General features: G+C 49.7%; 1 protein-coding gene across 2 annotated transcripts in view; it reads right to left on the bottom strand.

Moving 5' to 3' along the window:
- Positions 1–15,356, bottom strand: part of LOC106741053 (proteoglycan 4-like) — a 112,218-nt gene that overhangs the window by 48,367 nt on the left and 48,495 nt on the right. The window contains exons 1-2 of one of the 2 annotated variants that reach the window (XM_014612629.1): positions 14,172–14,636; positions 1,309–1,643 (exon numbers count right to left, since the gene is read on the bottom strand). In XM_014612629.1, coding sequence (XP_014468115.1) covers positions 1,309–1,542 — 234 coding nt within the window. In that variant the 5' untranslated portion in view covers positions 1,543–1,643; positions 14,172–14,636. Of the gene's footprint in view, positions 1–1,308; positions 1,644–14,171; positions 14,637–15,356 lie in introns of those variants that run through there. The other variant, XM_014612630.1, reaches the window with a different exon arrangement.

Here is a 15,356-nt window from a genome sequence, read left to right as displayed (position 1 = left end):
AAAACTGTATTCTGTAATAGAACAATATTAATTGACGTTTCGAGTAATCGAGAAATATCTCGCGCGATATGACGATAACAGCCGATACTCGGCTATCTGCTGTATCTTTCTACATATTTTAGGAGATATATGTTTCCCGATTTGTCGTTGTTGTGACCTCATGCAATGTTTTTTTAATGATAAAGTCACCGACAAACAGCGCTAATATGGCAAAGAATGTCTCTATGGCTGGGAAAGGTAAAATGTCGCCGTTTTGACAAATCGATTAAGATTGATGAGTCGCCGACGTGCGTTCGCCGGACGAATCGCCTCGATGAGACTCCACACTCCGAAGTGTTTGTGAGTTTTGCGAACGAACGCGTGATTCAGCACACGTGCCCATTGTAGCTCCGTCCGCGTAATCCGAGCGAGATCATTGAAAAACTGCTCGATAATTGAACGAGTGATTCACCGTCATGCAATTCGAGAATGTCATTCCGCGAAGTGCGGTGCGCCGCGCGTCGGTGAGCGTGGCGTTGAAAGCGGCCAAGAGTTTGCCTCGTACCCGAGAAAAATAATTCCACGCGTGACACGATCGAGATAGCGCGCAATCAAGGAACGAGTATATTGCAAGCCGGCTTTTCAGCGATAGGAAGAGAACTATGTGTAAACATCGAAGCCGGATATTCGAGTCGACAATACGATCTCTTCTGCGCTAACTCGCTCGTTAATTACGGAGGAGCGGGTTTTAATGAAGTATTAAACGCACTCGACCGAGTACTGAAAAATCAGCGATGTAAGCAGAGCTTGCTCCTCTTCGAACGCAAACATGATTATATCGCTCGAATCGAAGTCAAGATAATCACCTGTGCAAACAGTTGACCCTGCATCCAACACGATCTTAACTTGACGTGAGACACATGGATGCACAAACAAGAGTTCAAATTCGACGAGAAAAATTCACTTGTCGATATGAATTCCCAAAACAAAATATCGAAAAAGCGCTTGTTTACGCAATAAAAAAACTTCGCGTACTTGTGTCAAAAAGAAAAAAAAAACGTTCTTTGTAAAAATTTTTCTATTAATTTCTAACATTTTTTTACTGCGTAAAAACGCGTGATACCTCTCGGTGCATTTTCCACGATCCTTAAAAATGCCTACAATCCAAAGAGTACCTTCGTATTAATTAATTTTAAACCACAAAGCGCATCCAGAAGCATACTTCGCGCACGAATAAACTCGAAATCACTCGTCCTCCGAGTTGGATATTTCGGATGAATTGTCGGACGCGCATCGGCGCGATGGAAAGTAGAATCGAGGATAACTCACCGGTTCCTTCTCCTTCTCGGTGGCCTCATCTTTGTCCTTCTCTTTATCCTCGACTGCCTCCGTATGCGGCGCTATGCCGTTGGTGGTAGGCTTCGTGTCGGCCTCCTCGATCCTCTCGAGCTTGCCGTCGCCAGGTGCGGCCGCGTCGCCGACGACGCCTCCTTCGGCGGGTAAGCCCTCCTTTTTCGGCGTCGTCGTTATATCCACGGACCTCTTGCTCTGTCGCGCTCCCATGCTGCTGGTCGTTTCTTACCGTTGCTGGCTCTACCTTCCCGTGCCACCTGTCTTTATCTCACTCGCCTCCTGGCTACCAGGTGGTATCCAGCTACACTGACCTGCAACGAGAACAAGACAGCGGATTAGAATACTTGAATAATTTTTAATTATATATTTTCTTATACGAGATATATCTGAATCGAAAACGGATGATTTTAACAACTCATTATTGGTTGGCGTTGCGACAATATATTACATCGTATAAATAAATAAACACTTCTTTCTCCGATGTAATAGAACAAGTTCAGTCCATCCCGGAGCGTGCCGGAGTGGTAAAATTGATACGCGCGAGGGGGAATCGAGAGAGTAAGAGTGAGCCGCGGTAAAATTCGCGTACGAGCGCGCTCGATATAATTCGATGCAGTTACAAGCGTTACGTGCGTCCGATTTGCAACGGTTTCGCCGCGGATAAGATCATCCGTTTCGCGATGTGTGCGGGTGAATTGCGACTCGCTGCGCGCCGAGAGAAGCGGGAGCGACTTTCACCGTAACAGATACATCGGACCCGCGAGGATAACTGGTCGATCCTGCGCGGACTCACCTCTCGTCATGACGAACGAGCGAGCGAGCGAGAGAGAGAGAGAGAGAAAGAAACAGGCCGGGTGAGAAGGGCCAGCCGGGGTGTCCGTGCGTTGCGATTCGATGCGAATCGCGCGAAACTTACGATCACCTGCGCGCACCCGAATCGATCTGATAAGCGAGATTTATACGTATATCGACGCGACTTTCGTGCGCGATTGAGCGCAGGTGCAGCGTCGAAGGAAATATCAGCGCGCGCATCGGTTCGGGAATCTCGTCGCGACGAGTCGTGAAAGTACACGCGACAGCACGCATCGAACAGTGGATAATGAACCGTACGAAAGACGCGTGCAGTCGGGAAAACAAAGAACAAACACAACGTTCCTGCCGTCGGACGACAACCAGGCATTGTCCCGTCCAAGGATTCTCGCCTGGTATATTCGTTTCCGTTATGCGCGTTCGGCCGAAAGAAACGCGGATAAGCCGGTAAGCCTGTGTGAGAAAGTACCTTTGTCGCTTGACATTACCGAAGCTGGTAATGTACATTCTGCTCTTACGTCACAGACAATCTATGTGCTATAACACACGTAACATCAGGTTGACGCGATGGACTTGTCATTTTTCTATTAAATTCACGCAGGAAATTTAGAGGTATTAAAAGGAGAATGAAAAGTCCTCGTTAGATGTATGAAAAAAAAAAAAAAACCAAATTCTAGTAAATTACTCCAATATTCCGATATTCCTTAGCAAGTTTTCACTTGGATCAAGTAATGTATTTACCAAGTAAATTATTGAAGTGAAATTATTTAATCCGAGTAAAAATTTGCTATCGAAATAATTATTTGAATTTGGCACTTTCTTCCGTGCAAAAATTATCAATCCCTCGAAATCGGAATTTTTGGTGACCTCGTTTTCTTACTTTACTCGACGAACACGACGAATCTTTTGCAGCAATTTAATACGAGCGTATGTTCCTCCCGAGGAAATACCCGACGCAGATCGCAACTTCTTGTCGCTTTTACGAGCACGTATCTCAAAAGGAGCACTGACCTCATAAAGATGCTGAGTTCAACGAGAACATGTATCATCGGCGAAGGGGCGCACGATAGTCCCCGGTCGATCTTATTCACGGAATAACGAGACTGGTAAGGAGGAAAAAGCATAAGTCGTCGTCGTGGCTTTAATTAACCTCGCGAGCGAAGAAAAATAAGACACGCGCGCGCGGTCGTCAGGAGAGAATAACGGTGTGCTGTGGCGGCAAGCCTACGCGACTCGCAAAAGCGGAAACGCGCGCTGTACCGAAGGAACGGCCGCGAAAAACTGGCGCGGAGTGGCGAAGCGCTAAGCAGCTAAGCTCTCGCCGCTTGTTGGCGCGCGTCAGCGCGCATTTAAACGACCACGTGGCTCGCTGCCGCCCGTTGCGTGCGTGCGTAAGTGCGTGGAGAGAGCGGGAAGGCAGGGGAGCAAGCGAGCAGCTGACGACCGTGATGCGTATCGCATCTGCCGGTCGTGACAATGTTAGGTGAGGTCGTCCTTTGTGCGCTTGTCGAAAAGGAAGGTCCAGGGGGAGAATCGATTCGAACGCCACGCTGTCTCCTGGATTTTTCGGGGTAAATATTCGGGATATACTCGGAGAGAATGCCGAGTGAATCGCAAACTTCATCTTATTATGCGTTTCCCCCCGTCGATTTTGGCTCGATATTCTTGTAACAGACATTTCACTGTGAGGCATTCAATTTTTTCCTCTCTTAACAGCAAGCGAGAAAGGACCGGTTCAGATCCGTTTATTTTAGTTAATAAGGTATATCTTACTTTCTCTTAATATTTGATAAACTTTTGTCATTTTCCTCAGAAGTAAGGGGATAGAATATTCTATTACCTCTTGTCACTATAAACCTTTTTCCGGACGTTCGAATTAATATTAACAAGCGGCTTTCTGTCACGTGTAAGCATGTGCGCGACATCATATATCTCGACTGAAAGAGCAAAATCCTTACGAGGTAATTGGGAATACCGACGGACAGCTTGATCGCGATAAAGACGAGAAAATAAACAGGTAAATGCATTATCACGGTCCCTCACATCGACGCACAGAATCCGCTTACTATGTATAAAGTGGCTCGTGACCCGTATATCTAATGATCTTTTAAGCGTTTCTCCTCGTTCCGACACCTCGCGTGAATGTAATGTAAGGTTGAATCGAGAAAGAGAGAGAGAGAGAGAGAGAGATAGCGCGTGCTCCAAGAGTCGGTAACTCCTATCAGCAGTCTGAAATTGGATTAAGCGCTATGCACTCGGGATATAAGCAGGCCGCCTCGCGACAGGTATCGACCGCGTATCTCTGGCATTTCGTCGTTTATTTCTGCCCTCACTTCGTTCATAGATATCGATGCGACTTATTGGCCCGTTTCACGTTCCGATTGCGGGTGAAAATTCCGAGAACGCGATGATGCAGCTCCCCAACCGCCCTTCGAACTTCACCGCGTCCTTCTCATTAAGAAAAAGTTTCATTGACGCGGCGATCGTCATCACGCAAAAACCGCTTTCTAACGGCTCGTTTCCCGACGTACAGTCGGCGTCATATATGCCGTACCACTCCCTAGATTGAAAATTATACAATTTTCAACCTTAAGTCGGGGTCCACAATAGGTGCAGCGAGATTTTAGACTTTTGCTCGAAGCAATAAAGTTGTAAATTGCTATGTGTAATTTCTGGTAAAAGGCGTTTCCCAAAAGTCGCAAAGTAACGCTTAAACCTTGGGAATTGGCGACGTCTGGTAATGCTGGAAACGCTTTTTGCTAGAAACTACGTTACAATTTAGTACTTAGAGTAAAAAAACCAAAGGCTTAGTGCATACGTCTATTATAGGACTAAATATATACACATAAGAACAAAATTGTGGCGGGTGTTTCCAACTAAAAATATAACGAATACTCACTGATGATCGATACAATACTGTTTTACTCGGTGACATTTTCACTGATTCGGCTAAAAAGAGCGCAACTTACGTACAAGGTTGAAAATCGTGTAATTTTCTATCCAGAGGACGGCCGTACGCGTCGGAGTCGCCGAGTTGCGGCGCGAATAAAAGTCGACGATCGGACAGTTACGTGTCGAGCGCTAATTGAACGACGAGGGGGTAACGTGGAAAACGTAAGTCGACTCTCTGCGGCGGGGGTATTTCTTTTTGCGCGCGTCAATGCGAGCGAGAGAGAGAGAGAGAGAGAAAGAGAGAGAGCCAAGTCGGAACCACGAAGCGCGCGCGTTATAGGTATATCACTGTCGCCGTATAATGGCATTTGTTTCTAGGCAGCCTATTCACGGTGCATTGCACTTCGAGTTGCTGCTGCATGCACCGATGCTCACCACGCTTGCGCCAGCTGCTGCTCGCTTGCGCGTGCATCTCACCGCCGGTTGCGGTGACATGTTACAAGTCGGAAACGCCGATGACACAATATTGTCACCTCCGTGAGAGTCCCGCACGGCGGCTTCGGTCGCGTGATTTTTAACACTCGCCCAGTAACGGAGTCCGATACGAAACTCGGTTAACACGACCGTGTCGGACTAACATCTCGCAGACGCTGTGCTCTTTGAGAGCTGTTGTACGTTAATCACACAAACCCGATCTTGATCTCATTATTTCGTAACAACGAATGAAAATTCGACGACATTTTGCAAATCAAATTGCAACGTATACGTGCGTGCCTTCCCGAATGTAGACCGTAAGGTAATACTGGTCCGTCGAACCATTTTCTGAGGAATCCTTTTAAAATTTTAGCTGCATATTTATACACTTATTACAGACTTAACGTTTATTTATAGGTAATTAAGTAGTTATAGGAAAATATTTTTTTTTCTCGGTAAATAAACTCAGAGCCTTTTAGATTTGTCATTGAAAATCCGGTACTCTACGGATCAACTACCTTAACATATACATTTACGTCCTACGAATCCGCCAGATAAATGGCAACGCAATGAGTTATGGAACTGACAGAGATTAAGATGTTGAGCGATCGCGCGGCTTATCGTGAAATATAGTAAAACTGCTAAATCCGCGAGGACCATAAGTGGATATTACGATGTCACGAAATATAAATCGTCCCCATCGATGGAGACACAGTCCTCCACAATGGAGCCGTTATCCCAACGCCTTTACCCCAATAATGGAGCACAATGCCACCCCTATGTACTAACGAATGGCGTGCACCCCCCCCTCTCTCTCTCTCTCTCTCTCCGTTGTAGCCAAATTTTCAGGAACAAATCGTAATGGGTTCCGCACAAAGGAAGCGCGGCGCACGAGCTTCGTCGAGAGGGAGAGCGCGTAACTGCTGACGTTCCGCTTCGTTTCGTCCTTATTTCTTCCTCGATCGGCGAATTAGTAGCCTGCGAGAAGTAATTCTCTCGTAACCTCGCCGGACGCAATGACGCATCGCGGAAAAATCGCGGATACGCGCACCCTCCGCCCACGCGCGATCGATCATATCGTACATCCCGGGGAAAGATAGGCGCTGACTACGCTTCCTGAAAGTCCCTCGGTCGAGCCCGTGTAGAGCCGGAAGAATCGTCGTCGGGGAGCTCGTAAAAATAGAGAAAGGGGATATAATTAGTAGGCTGCTATATTAGAGCAGGAAGGGTTTCGACAAACATTTATGTTATTCCATCACTCGTGTACGCACATGTGGAGAACTCGGCCGTAACGCGCGCGCGCGTAGGCCTCTTTCGCGCCTTGCGCAGTGAGAAATAGCGCTAACGCGCATCCGAGAAGTGGCCGAGCACGCACACACGTGTCGATCTATAACGGGAAAGACGGTGGGAAACGGAAAATCGCGCGCCGGCAAAGGCAGCGCCTCTCCTCAAGGCTCTCTCTCTCTCTCTCTCTAACTATCTTCGCGTACGCTTCGGCTTGATTACAATAATAGGACCGCGAATTTCCGGCCACAGAGGAAGGTCACGACGCGTATCGCGGCACTATATTTAGAGGTGCAGTATCGTCGCGGGTGACACCGCAAGGCTCTGCATCGCGCGATAAACGTTCTCAGCAATCGGAGGCGCGGTCTCCCCGCCGAACACAACACACGCCGAATATCGCGTGCGTTCCGCGCGCGAAAGAATGAATGCGAGACACTCTCGGGGACATTCTCCTCGGTTCGAAGCTCCCCGTGATAAAAATAGACTTCTCGCGAAGAAAGGAAATTCACCGCGACCCGAGAGAAAGAGATATGCCGATCCGAATGACAGAGAAAAAAGAGAGAGAGAGAGAGGGAGAGAGAGAAAGAAAGGCTTCTTCGTTGACACTGCAACGGAGTATTCATGCGCTCCCGTTGCTATTTATTTTTCTTTGTGCTCGGAATCTCTGACGTGTCATGTTTTTCGTATTAACAATGTTGGCGCGCGGTCCTATCAGCTGGACCGCTTACAACGTTCACCGAGAGAGAGAGAGAGAGAGAGAGAGAGAGAGAGAGAGAGAGAAAACCGCCGCGAGAACCGGTATAATGTAAGACATCTTGCGTAAGAGCGGCGATAATTTAGCAAATATTTTTGCACGTTTCGAAGCGCGGCACGTAACGCGTATCGCGCACGATGATAAATCGCGAACCGTGATTATTATTGGGCCAAGCGCTCCGAACAGAGCTGCACCAACGACCCCGTACAAAGCGATCCTCCATAGCACGACGGGGTTTCCGTCGTTGATTCACTCGCGGAACGGTGCGATTGATAAGATCGCAATTGCGTTCGCTCGGAACGACAATGCGCGTTGGTGTCGCCGAAGCGCTGCATTCCCGACGATGTTGGTTTTCTAAGAATCCTCGCGCACACACACAAATTGACGTAATTGTAAACGTAAGACGTAAAACCTGAATTGGGATATTTATTTTAGGTTCATCCAGTCAAAAAGGACGACAAAAGTGACGATAACGGAAGTGTGCGCCAATTAAACCATTTGCTTTCCCGCCTCCGCAAAATCTTCGCAAGTTACGTTCGTTTGTTAGTTTAAGCCTGTTTTTATCTATTTCTTCTTCAACATACTACAAATTTACAATATTTACAGACATAAAAGAATATGGAATTCCTTGGAATTTTTTTATACAAGTGCTCTTTGTCCCGGCATAACGTGATCAAGAAAACAATTGTTTTTAAATAATTTAAGAATACTTGGAGCTTGTATTACCAAGCCGACATAATTTCTAAAAGATCTGGCTTGGACAGGAAAACGACTTTATCGACACTCCCCTTTCGGCTGTGCGCAGAAGTAACCAGAATTATTTCGACCGATTAATATCCTCCTCGGCTTAAGTTCACGTCTTACGTGTACGATTGCGGCAATCTGTATGCCACGGGCACAATCCCGCACAATCATTGATCAACAGTGCATACTGTACAACAAAAGCATATGAAAAAAAGGAAGGGGTAAGGGGGAACAACATCAGACACTCGGGGGAGAGGGGGAGGAGGGCTTTAAGAAATCAACGACGGAACGTTGCGATTTTTACGACGCGTCCTTTCCTGAAATAAATAGTTCCTCTCGCGAGCGCGCGTTGCGAAACAACGTTGCGCCGCTCGAGGCCGCGGAGATGGAAATGCACGAAGCGAAAAGGCGTACTGAATATGCAGGCGGTACGAGTCGGTGCAGCCGCACCGGCAGCGAACGCGCGCGATACCTCGGAGGAGATAGGTTCGCGCTCTTTTCATGTACGTGGGTGCAATCGCGATTCAGCAGCGCGGCGAACGGGCAGGTAAGACAGCCCCGCCGAACGAAAGGTGAAACGCGCTTTGCGAAATGATGCGTGCGGCCGGACGATAATCTTTCTTTTCTCTCTCTTTCCACGCGTTATCGTCGCGTCCGATGTTATCCACTTAGTTCGGGACGGACAAGGAAGACCACTGGCGAGGAAGGAAGCATAATGAGCGGCGAGATTTCTTTCGAGCGTATCGCTCAATTGATTAATAAGCGCATTCAAAGGTCGATGCCGTCTATTAAAGCGTTAACGACGATATAACGACGATATAACGACGAGAGAGAGAGAGAGAGAGAGAGAGAGAGTCGGCGGCGATGTGCAAGAGAATTCCACTCCGGCGATAACGCCAAGCGATAAGCAGCGTATATGCCGGGCGAGGGTACGTGCATCGGGGCGGGCTTTTATGGGATTATAATGAAAGCACGGCGACGACGAGGCGGCCGGAAAATTGGATGTCTCGCGGCGATTTCAAGGCTGCGCGCGCAGGTGCATAAGTAGGCATTGATGACTCGCGTGTTCGTGCGCGCGGCGTTTTCGATCGCTTCGGGGGAGAGGCTCGCCTCGTCTGCGGATTCGCCCGCGGAATGTATTCCGTCCGTTTTTACGCGCCTCTTGTCGGAGGGCCCCTCTTCTCTCCCCGCGAAGAGGCCGCTGCTAATGTCGTCAATGCGCATGGTGATTCGGCAGGATTAGTCGCGGCGCTGCTGCTTTCTTTGTATTTGTGAGAATACGTGCGCGCGCGACGGTGCGTATTATTTACGTGGCAATTAAGACGCGGTGGATCGAGATAATGTCCGGTAATGACTCGGTGCGCGCGTCGCGCACAGCGCCTCCCGCGAAAGCGGTTTACTTTATCCCCCCGATCGAGATAAACCGCGAGAGATCGATGTTCCGCCGCAACCTGACTCAACACTCCGTCAACTCGATGTCACATCCGCTGACTCATCCGGTGCTCCGAGGGACACGCGCACTCTCCGCGATAAACAAAAAATTCCTTTCCATGGCACCGCGCGAGAGTGCGTCTGTCCCCCAATTCCCACGGGCACCCAGTGCGTGTGTGTGTGTGGCGTGCCTTGCGCGTATATATCCGTCCGTACGTCGACGTGTGTCCAATCAATCAGCCATTATTTCCTCGCCCCCAGACACGTCTATTAATTCGACGGTCTGGCCGGCTAGGAACCGTCGGGCGAAGAGAAACAAGAAACTAAGAAGTACAAGAGAATAAGAGACACACCGCCATAATGTTACTGATAAAAATAAAGATAACGACCGTAAGAATGACTACCAATCAGAAGGCAGATGTGACAAAGGGACGAGAGAACGATTCTACGGTGTATTGAAGCGGCCCCCGCTTTGGCTGTGTTTCTGACGCCGCGATTAGTCGGAAATACAGGCGTACCGCGCGGGCTGTATTCTTGCGTCACTATTTTTCGTCTCCGTTCCTCATCTTTATTCTTCCACATTGTACTGACCCCGTTTCGCCCGCGAGAAAAAAAGGACATCTGCTCTCCTTCTCATCAGCCGTTGTCGAAATTGAGAATAACGCGGCGGCGTGAAAGAATGGGTGTCGAGCGGCAGCAGCCCGTACGCGGGCGGACGCGTGTCCCGCATGCGTGAGCAGCACACGCGCACGTGCTCGTGCTGAAAACCGTCGGCGTCATAAGGGCAAACGGGGAAAAAGTTAGCGCGGGGACACGCGGGATGGAAAAATGCGCGCATATCCGGGCCAACGCGCGGCTGCTATTTTTGGCCCGGTCGCGCGGCGCGTGCACCCTTCGCCCGTGTAAACACGCGACCAGAACGCGATCAGAAGGATCGAAAGCGCCTGGAAGCGGATTCTAAAAAGCGCAGGTAAACGCTAAATGCGACGGAGACGCGATTTCGACGGCAGGGAAAAAGCGATCGATCGACGCGTGGCAAATTTCTCGCGACTTAATTGGGGATCTAATATGATTTCCCCAGAGAGAATTTTGGATTTCAGCTGAGAAGAAGTCTAACGCTGGTTCTGGATTAGAAGTGTGATGTTTCAAATATAGATTCTCTGAGCGAAAGACTCATAAACAGATCCTATTTTGTCACTCTCAACGTTTTTCCAAAGATTCTTTCTGGTTTTCATTTCACACTACGAGATTGAACAAAATATATGAGAAGCATTTTCAGCGCATATACACACACACACACACACTTCTGCTATATGGGTTAATTTGATAGCTCTCAGCTGTCCATATTAAAGGAAAGCGCAGTGGATTCAATCTAAATTTTATGAAACTAATTTTAAGACCGACACAAATGTGCGCGTTATTCAGCTGATTATTATTATATAAAAATGAATTTCAGTGTGATGAAATGAGCACCAGACTAAAATCTGTTGACAAGAAAAATGATGTTTCTATCACAAAGGCTCGGTTTTTCATTTTCTGATTAACTCGTGGCTTAAATTTAAATTGACGATAATGCAAAAATCGTGTTTTCCTACTCATAGTTAATCATTGAATTGTGATGGTTTTACAATAGTTTAAAAATCTAAAAGTTTCCACATTTTAATGATTAACCATGAACAAACAAATATAATGTTTGCGTTATCATCAGATTAAGCCTAAACCACAAGTTAATCAGAAAAATAAAGCGCCTGAGTCATAAATGACGGTGTCGTTTGTCGCAACTCTTATCACAGGAACTCGAACGAGACAGTCGCAAACGCGACACGAAGCAAACCGCATCGCACAACCAATCAACATCAAGGAAAAGTAACTTCATCTTATGCTTGGGATAAAAATGGAACTCCCAATCATCTCGTAATACTTTATAGTGGATAACTTATTTGGAAATATAATATAAGATAATATAATATAAGAAAAATAATATAAGAATATCGGGGAAAATTTCTTCGAGGATGTGTCACTCCACACAGACAAGGAAAAAGTAGACCTTCCATTAATGACCCGATCAATTCCAAATAATTTTTTTGGATCGTGGCAATTGTTGCAACATAAACGACAGATCGCCGAGTCCCGAAGATCGCGCCCGATCTTAAGCGGATCGGGTAGATCGCATTGAACGCGCGACCAGAATAAAGCCGCTCTTTCCCTCGGAGCCTGTGCGCGCGCGCGCTTCGTGCGCGAACGAGAGAAAGGCAGATGTGGGCAAGTTAACGACCCGTTATCGCGCGGACGGCGCGCGGAGCCGTCGTTGCTGAAACTGGTTGCTGCCGATCGCGAGCCGGCAACAAGCGGGGCGGCGCGGGTTACCGCGTTGCAACGAGGAGGAGCGGCCACGAGTAACGCCGGGAAAGGAGTCAGTCGCATTTCGCGCGAAAGAAGCGCGTTTGACGGGAGCCATGATCGAGCGAACCGGTCAACGTGTGTCCTCACCGGTGCAGGTGCACCACAATGCAGGTCGCGCGCGCAAATGCCACGCGCGCGCTCCGCGGTAACGGCGCGCGCCGCCCAGTCGCGGAAAACTTCGACGGAAGGCGACGTCGCGTCGGACATCTGCATACAATGCTCATGGTTAATCGGCGAAGCGACGTAGTTGACTTCGATCGGCGATCGAACGTATTTCCGCCGGAGTTACTTAGTACCGGCGGTTGGAATATCGGTGCATCGTACGCGTAGCGAGCGAAATGACGTAATGACGGAGATATCCCACCTGTCGGGAAGGGTCGTCGAGACGGCTGGACGAAAAAAAAGGAGAAAAAGGTGAGATATCTCTCGAAGGACGAAAATCGCCGGCCGGTAGGAAAAACACCGAGACGAGTTTCCCCGGATGAACGGTTTACGCAGACCGAGAAATTTTCTCGAGGCCTTTCAACCGGGCCGCGACCGCCGTTCCCCGAGCGACAACAATCGCTTCTGTGGAAGCCTTGACTGCGTTCTAAGCGAGAGCGCGCGCGCGCAGCAGGTAAAGGCCTGCTATGCAAAATCGGCACAAAGGTAAAAGAATGGAAAAAAAAAGGGGGGAAGACAGACCGGGCAGCGTCGACCGTCGAAGACACCAAGTTGGCAAGAGCGCGCATCCTAGCCCCTCTCTTTCTCTTTCGTTCTCCTTCGCCCCTCCCCAAATCGCGCTTTCTTTATTCTTTATTCGTTCTAGCGATCGCAAAGAGCAAATCCACGATCGAACAATAGATTTCTCGAGATCGCCGCGGGAAACTTGGCTGACGCGGCGTGAAAAAAATTCCTATAGTGGTCTGCTGCTCGAATAGTCATTTCGTCATAACGTCGGATCTTTAATTTCTTTAATGCTGAACACGGCACTGCGAGAGGGTGAGAGCGATTAAATGTTAAATGAAATTCAACTTCCACAGAGCCGACACCCCTTTCCTCCCGAGGGCGACTGTTAATAACGCCGCTCCGCCCAAATATATCGTACGCTCTGGGGTAGAGCTCCCTCAAGGATAATACAATACATAGAATAAATACAATACGAAGACAAGACACAAAGAGAGCGAAAAAATGAATAACCAACAATTGTAGTGGCCGATATTCATCGACAGCGAATAAGCTGATAAGAATCCAAGGGCTCTTAAATAAATGACTTTGTACGGGTGAGAGGCGGTTGTGCCGGGATATAATCGCGAGATTTGATTTTGTAGAATGTTATATGTCACAAGAGAGTAAGAGGGATCGGGCGATTTCGCGCTCTCGGATCGAACGACGGAAAAGGTCGGCTGGAAATCGCGCCGTACGTACAGTTCGATCGTTCGGGGGTTAAGTACGACCATCGAGCAGATGGTGGGGCACAGAATCAAGATGGCGTAACGACCGGTCGGTCGCCGCCACGTTCTCCGAGGGGATCTCGCTCGTCCGTTCGCTCGGTCACGGCTCGCTCATGCGAATTCCGGAAAGCTCGCCGGTTCGGTCGGCGCGGCTGGAATCCGAAGGGCGCGCGCGGAGCTCGTTCTCGGGAAGGACGGGCTACGAGAACGCGGGACGTCCTCGAGGTCTCCCTCGCAGGCTGGCGCCGTCCGCTATATCGATTGCCGCCGCTCCGGCTTGCCCATTTCCAAAATGGCGCGGGGGGTACAGTTGAAATCCGAACGCCGCGACTGTGCAGCGGCGATTGCACCCGACGTTGTGACGTTTTCCGGCGCGCGAGAGACGACGATTAATGGCTGCCTTTTCCCGGCGAGAAAATCGTCAGGGCGAAATGAGGACATATGCGACCGGCCAGCCCCGGCACGTACGCACGCGCGCGCCGGCGAAAAACTTTCGTGGACGCGCAACAGTTACTCCGTCGTTGCATTGTCACAAATTTGTTCGAAAAGGGACGAAGGACAAAATCGGAGGATTCGGCGCACCGACCGCTCGTCACCTGTCTGATGGTACTCACCTCTCGACTCTCGTAAAAAAACGGAGCGACGAGTGCCCCGAAAAATCTCCTTCGTGGCGAGAAAGCAACGGCGGCGGCGCACACTTTATACGTTATAAATCCGTCAGGTCGATCCCTCGAGATGATCCTGAGGGCTGGTCCTCTGATGGCACGATGCGCGACTACGGCGTCTCTCTCTCTCCTTCTCTCACAGGTTCCGTACGTTAACAAGCGAGACGAGGCGCGCGTGTTCACCACGAGACGGGGAGAGAACGCGCGGATAGGTACACCGTGTATGCGTGCGTGCGTGCGTAGGAAGAGAGAGTACTGGCGGCCTCTCTCGTGCGCCGTGACGGGTTAAGAGAGAACTTTTTCAACGGGAGCGCACTCGCGAGCCCATCCACTTAGCTTGGTAACGCGCGACCGACTGGCGTGAGCGCGGAGGGGAAGCGGCGTCCGTCTGTCGGTCCGTCTTTCTGTCACCAGCGCGTTGGTTGCTCGCTCACTCGCACCAACGCTGCTTCCCTCTCTCCCTCACTGTGTCTTTCTCTCTCTTTCTTTCCCCCTCTCGGTCTTTCTCGTTCGCTCCCTCTGCCGTTCTTTCAGGATATCTCTCGCTCTCTCTCTCTCTCTTTCTCGCTCGTTCGTTCGTTCGCCCTACCTCTCTCCTTTACTATCACCCGTCCCTGTCTCCCGTTCTCGACTCTCTCTGTCTGCTATCCTCTCCTCTCCACCGCGCTATCTCTTCCCCCTCTCTAACCTTCCTTCGCTTCTGGTCTTTTCTACTTGCTCTCCTCTCTCTCTCTCTTCTCTGACACGCACACCCTACGCTGCCTCTCTCTTTCTCTCTCTACCTTCCGACTGCTTCTTCTTCTTCTCTCCCGTGGTCCGTGCGCCGCGACTCGAAATCGCAGGTACGTCGATGCCCCGATCGAGAAATCGTAGCAGGGTGCACACGATCGGCTCCTCTTTCTCTCGTAGGACGTCTTCGGGGAAGGATGTGCGAAAGTGCGCGCGACCGGCTACGTGCACACGCGGGGCGAGTCACGAGACGACGCGCGGCCGCCGGGCTGCTCTACGGTCGGGTTAATGATCGATCGGCTCCTCTCACGCCGGGTAGCAGCGAGAGAACCGCCGCCGCTTCTTTGTTACACCGCTTATCCCGCTGCGTTTCGGCACTGCGTGCTACGCGCGCGCGATGCGGCG

The sequence above is a fragment of the Dinoponera quadriceps genome, unplaced genomic scaffold (genome assembly GCF_001313825.1).
Source record: "Dinoponera quadriceps isolate SergipeBrazil2010 unplaced genomic scaffold, ASM131382v1 scaffold367, whole genome shotgun sequence".
NCBI classification, from domain to species: domain Eukaryota; kingdom Metazoa; phylum Arthropoda; class Insecta; order Hymenoptera; family Formicidae; genus Dinoponera; species Dinoponera quadriceps.
Note: the sequence above shows the minus strand (reverse complement) of the source record. Positions and strands in the feature narration are given on the sequence as shown.